General features: G+C 40.5%; 1 protein-coding gene across 13 annotated transcripts in view; it reads left to right on the top strand.

The window, feature by feature from the left end:
* The window catches only part of LDLRAD4 (low density lipoprotein receptor class A domain containing 4), a 433,421-nt gene that overhangs the window by 297,647 nt on the left and 129,774 nt on the right, over nt 1-6,000 (top strand). The window contains exon 1 of one of the 13 annotated variants that reach the window (XM_077778128.1): nt 1,011-1,107. The exons of 10 other annotated variants lie outside the window; for them this stretch is intronic. Coding sequence is in view for 1 of the 3 variants with exons in the window: in XM_077778117.1 (XP_077634243.1) it covers nt 1,170-1,260 (91 nt within the window). In the remaining 2 variants the exon portion in view is untranslated. Of the gene's footprint in view, nt 1-1,010; nt 1,108-1,137; nt 1,261-4,399; nt 4,498-6,000 lie in introns of those variants that run through there. 2 more of the 13 variants (XM_077778117.1, XM_077778127.1) reach the window with 2 other exon arrangements.

Genomic DNA, 6,000 nt, shown 5'->3' with positions numbered 1-6,000 from the left:
TTATAGAGAGTTGTCTGATCTTTTTTTATATAAGTTTATTTATTTTGAGAGAGAGAGCGAGAGAGCACAAGCAGAGGAGGGGCAGAGAGAGGGAGAGAGAGAGAACCCCAAACAGGTTCTGCACTGATAATGCAGAGCCTGATGCAGGGCTCCAGCTCATGAACCAGGAGATCATGACTTGAGCTGAAACTGACTGAGCCACCCAGGTGCTCTGGGTTGTTTGATCTTTAAAAACAAAACAAAACAAACAAAAAAAACACCATATTCAACTAAGCTCATGGAGTCACTGTGTGTAGATGTTAGCAGTTAACTGGGTTGGGTTGGCCCTAACCCAAGCACAGGAATAGCATCCTTCTGTTTATTTTCTCATCTTTGGTACATTTGAGGCGTTGTCTCCTGATTCCATTCTTCAGAGCTCCTCCTTCCCTGTGAGATGATGTAAGTGATGTCAGAGTGCTGAGGTGCATCTTCTCTGTCTGTCTCTGTCTGTCTCTGTCTCTGTCTCTCTCTCTCTCTCTCTCTGTCTCTCTCCTTGCAGGATGATGTTGGGTTTCAGATGCTGTTTTTTAAATTCACACAAATGCTGCCTTTATGGTGCCTTTTGCAGGAAGACTTTGCCTTGGCAACATGCTTTATTGCCCCTTCTGGGAATAATGCCTGGGAGAGGAAAGCATTATTTTCAACTCTTTGAGAGGAGATAAGATTGGTGAAAGTTTGACCATCCCTTGTAGGTGGTTCTTCATGAACCCATGTGAAGTTTGACATTCAGTTGCTGACTAACAGAACAAAAGTCCTATCCTTTTAACTAAATCAAGGCTGGCATCAGAGGCCTCATCCAGTAACAAGAGGGAAAATTTAAAGAAGCCCTGAGCATTTCAGTAAATGCTTCTGTAAGATCATATGCTGTGACATAAATGTGTACTGTTGACAGTAACCATAGAGACAGATCATCAAGGGAACGAGTCATGGGACACATTCAGTATCAGCACCACAGTGCCCATAATTTGTGAGACCATAAGCAGGTCATCAAAGCACATTTGGATTTTTTAATAAGAAAGAAGAAACCATTGGCAATCTACTACATTTCCAAATATTACAACTATTCAGGTAGCTTGAAGTGGGTTTCAAGCCCCACCTACCTACCACCCCTCACCCTTCTCCCTGACAGGATGAAATGGGGGAAAACTGAGTATGCTTCCAGATTTACAGCCACTGAGAGAGAGAGTTTGTGCAGCTCAGAGTGTGTGAAAGGGATTGAAGGTCAGTGCTGTGGCCATCATTGTTAGGGGAAGATGGGATGGGGAGCAGAGTTGGGAGGGAGGCGCTTGCTTTTTTTTCCTCCTATACCTACTAATGTGATTTCAGCAAAAACCCTGATTTTCTAACTTAAACAGGTATGATGGCTGAGTATTAATATTAATGAGCATAATAACAATAATAAAACTGGCAGCAGCATCAAATGAATGTGGTCTCCTGCAGTAGAAATATTTACCCGATGTGTCCTGCCAGTTAGAGAGATTTTGGCATTAAACCTAGACATTACCTCATCCTCCTGGGCAGACAGCCGATTTCAATGCTAAGCAAGTCTGCCGAAGTGAAGAGCTGAATACCTGCCTGATTAGCTGCGTAGCCTCAGACCCTGGTTGCAAGTGATTTTCTTGAACAGGTCTGTCTGTCTGTCTGTGTCTCACCCTCAGTTCCTTGCTTTCTCTCTGCACCACTCCATAGAGTTGTCATTATTTTCGAACTGTGCTGATATATATTATTTTAATCTTGAAGGGCACACTGTGAAAAAGTCTGCTAGCCAGGTAGGCAGATATTAATACACATAGAAATCTGAAAGGTCAGAATTAGGGGGAAAAGTGAAGTGCCTGTGCCTGTGTATGCGTATGTGTGTGTGTGTGTGTGTGTGTGTGCGCGCACACATACATGCACACGTGCACACACGTGCACACCCTTATACTTGCAGGCACTCGTGCTCCTCTGTAAGATTCAGTCAGGGACAGGGGAGTGAAACCAGGGGTTTTTTGTTTGTTTTAATTCATGTTAAATACAGGGACATTCCACAATGATGAAAGTTTTATTTCAAGATCTTTCAGAACTAAAATAATATTTTGAAACATTGACATTGTACTAAAAATGTGTCTTTGCTACTTTCAACCTAAGAGAACATAACACTTAAAATTCGTTTATTCTGTTGGCCTTAAACCACTTTGAAACTAGTGGTTCAGGACAGAGGTTCAGGATAAGCACAGCAGACAAATCTGGGTTAGAAAGTAAAATCTTTGGGTAATATTGAAAATATTGACAAGGCTTTGAATTGTTACCAAAGTACCAAATTCCATAAGTTTTCCAAATAGGGTATGGAGAACCACTCCACCTGCTCCCCAGACCAGCTTGCCTTATGTTTTCTTTAGCTCTTGACTCAAAGTTTCATACCATACAGGTTTTGTGTTATTACTACTAAGTGAATTAATTTTGAGGCGCCTGGGTAGCTCAGTCGGTTGGGCGTCCGACTTTGGCTCAGATCATGATCTCATGGTTCATGGGTTCGAGCCCCGCGTCGGGCTCTGTGCTGACAGCTGGCTCAGAGCCTGTAGCCTGCTTCAGATTCTGTATCTCCCTCTCTCTCTCTCTGACCCTCCCCTGCTCACACTGTCTCTCTCTCTCTCTCTCTCTCTCTCTCAGAAATAAATAAAACATTAAAAAGATCTAAGTGAATTAATTTTATCAAGTGGAGGTCATGTCTTCTAAAATTCCTTCCCAAAACTAAACAGTTTTTGTGTTAGCCCTGATTTTTAACTAGTTCTTAGAACTATACTGTGGTACATTTTGTGATAAGTTTTTTTCCTAAAATGCTCTTATTTGGGTTTAAGTTGTACTAATTCCTTTATACACTCACAACTGAATGCTGATTATTGGCTAATGCATTACCAAATTGTTGAGTGTGAAGTTTATTGTAGCCACCAAGTCATTAAGAAAATGTAATTCTGTAAGTGCTAAGCTCATAAGTTTATAGTGTCTCTACCTAGTAAATTCTTAGGTATCTGTTAACTCTTTACAAAACAAAAATGTGTTGAGAAAAAGATAAAGTAGCTTGCTGCTGGTGTAGAATGAGCCAAACTCTGTAGCTCTGCTTCTCATGTACTCTCAGCCAGCTTGGACTGTGACTGTCCAGAATCCACAGGGACACTGCAACAGGGACTGCCCACTGGGAGAATTGTTTGGGCCAAGCCCTGGAAAGTAATCTGCCTATTAAACAGGCTCTCTGAGTGCTTCAGCCTGGATTTTGACTTTTCCCCAGTGTCCTCAAAGAGTGTAGCCATCTGGGAATCATCGATGGACCAAGCAGCCCCATGTTCACAGGCTGAGATCCATTCTCATCAGATAGCTCACTATGGGCTATTTGAGGAATGGATTTCTTTCCAGTTTACAGGGGCTTTATGTCCAGACAGTTGTAGGTCAGTGGATGCAGCAAATATCTGTTGTAATGGAAGGAATTTGGGGGAAGAAATGCTGGAGAATGAAAAGTGACAGCAGGGTTTGTTGTAGAAATCCGGATTATATACTTGTATTAATATGAACATAAGGTACTGATGGCATTACATGGAGTTTTAAGTTTTGACTGTGCGTGAGTTGTGTCTCTTATGGTTTGTTTATGGCCACAATCAACTGATGATAGGTGATAAAAATGTTTATAATTCATATACCTAAAAGTGGAGATTGATACTAAGAGTATTTTTAAAAAGTTTTAAAGCTTGTTTTTATCTTAATTCCAGTTAGTTAACGTACAATGATGTGTTCGTTTCAGATGTACAGTATAGTGGTTCAGCACTTCCATGCATCATCTTGTTTTACCAACTAAGGGTAATTTTTTTAATGTTTTTAATTTATTTTTGAGAGAGAGAGAGAGAGAGAACACAAGCAGGAGAGGNAAAGTTTTAAAGCTTGTTTTTATCTTAATTCCAGTTAGTTAACGTACAATGATGTGTTCGTTTCAGATGTACAGTATAGTGGTTCAGCACTTCCATGCATCATCTTGTTTTACCAACTAAGGGTAATTTTTTTAATGTTTTTAATTTATTTTTGAGAGAGAGAGAGAGAGAGCACAAGCAGGAGAGAGGAAAAGAGAGTGGGGGACACGGAATCCGAAGCAGGATCTAGGCTTTGAGCTGTCAGCACAGAGCCCAACGCGGGGCTTGTACCTATGAACCATGAGATCCATGACCTGAGCCAAAGTCAGATGCTTATCTAACTGAGCCACCCAGGTGCCCCAAAGGGGTTTTTTTTTTTTTTAAACTTATTTTACTCTGTGCCTTTTTTTCCTCAGTTACATGGAAGGTGGTCCTAAATACTGTTATCAATGGTATCATTAAAACCTGCAGCTCTTTGTGCTCCAGCAACATTTCTATTCTGTGCAGCCTTTGAAGATCCTTTCCACAGATAGTTGGCAGTCTGCCATTGTTTCCAACAGACAACATGTTTCCTCACCACCAGGTACCAGAACAAGTGGTGTGACATGTATGGGATTCCCTCTCTTAAGTAAAAGTACCCTAAATACTCTAAGTGGGAATTAGGATTTTTAAAAATCTTCTTTTTCTACTTTAAAGATCAGATAAGGGAAACGGATAAGGAAAGGAAAGAGGAAAAAGGATCAGGAGGGAACTTCCTCACTATAAAAGAGGTCTGTATATTCCAGCAGCTCAATATAAAATAAAGAACCACAGGCATGGGAAGTACAAGCATAGATGTGCTAGAAAAGACCCAGAAAAGCAAAGCATGTGTCCACTGTGAACAAGGCATGTTCTGAAGCGAATTTTGTTTTATTCTGGAAGGGTGTTGTAAGCTGTATATCAGCCAGAAGTGAGAAAGGGAAGACCAAGACCATAGTTTTAAAGAAAAATATCTATTGTCTTTAAATGAACGTTTCACACTGAAGGACAAATAAGTAATAAAGAATACACCTTTTCTCCTCTGCAAAAGGCAAGAATGTGAGTTATGATTGATCTGTTCATTGGTTAATAGTCCTGTGCCAACCTTCCCACAAAGATAGCCCCGTTACTTGCCATTGCTATTTGTGATGGGTTCTCATGTGGGACTAGCCCTCCTTTTTGTAAGAGATGCCACCCTTCCCACCGGAGGACCTAGATGGGTTGTGGAGGGATGGGCAGAGAAGGTGGCTTGGAGTTGGAAGAACCAGCACACTCTGAGGACTCCCAAGATATGGTGGTTGCTTCTGAATATAGAAATGTAATCATGTCTTTCAATTCCCTTAGGTTGTAGGAGCTGGTCACCCATAAGCTGTCTCAGTCAGCTTCTACCAACAGTAAAAAGGAGATTTTTTTTTAAGGTTAGCCACACCATTTTTTAAGGTGGCCACACCATTAGCCACATGGGAAAAATTACAATGGCTTCCTGACCTTTAAACATTTTTGGTCAAAATATTAAAAACTCTCTTATTATTCAATTATAAATGTATAGGGAAATAACAAATGATCGTAAAAGTAATATTTATTTAGCATATTATAATTTAAAACATTAGAAACATTGAGAATTAAACTTTTTTTTAATTTTTAAATGTTTATTTTTGAGAGAGAGAAAGAGACAAAGCAGAGAGAGAGGGAGTCACAGAATCTGAAGCAGGCTCCAGACTCTGAGCTGTCAGTACGGAGCCCGATGTGGGGCTCAAACTCACAGACCGCGAGAAAATGACCTAAGCCAAAGTCAGATCCTTAACTGACTGAGCCACCCAGGTGCCCCTAAACTGTTCTGTTTCTTTGTAAAATGTATTAAGAGTAGTTTGAACAGTCTGCTCTCTCCTTCCTATCCTATAACTTATGATATGGAACAAGCATTTTTCCTGTGCCCTGATGGATTGCCATACTCCTTTCTTAGTTTGGATCAGCTTCCAGCATATACCGTTTGTGCTTTCAGTGTTGTAAAATATCTCTGAGAGTTCTTTTAATGTAATTTTTTTGGGGTCCCATTATTTCCTCTGGG

The sequence above is a fragment of the Crocuta crocuta genome, unplaced genomic scaffold (genome assembly GCF_008692635.1).
Source record: "Crocuta crocuta isolate KB4526 unplaced genomic scaffold, BGI_CrCroc_1.0 scaffold26, whole genome shotgun sequence".
NCBI classification, from domain to species: Eukaryota; Metazoa; Chordata; class Mammalia; order Carnivora; family Hyaenidae; genus Crocuta; species Crocuta crocuta.
Note: the sequence above shows the minus strand (reverse complement) of the source record. Positions and strands in the feature narration are given on the sequence as shown.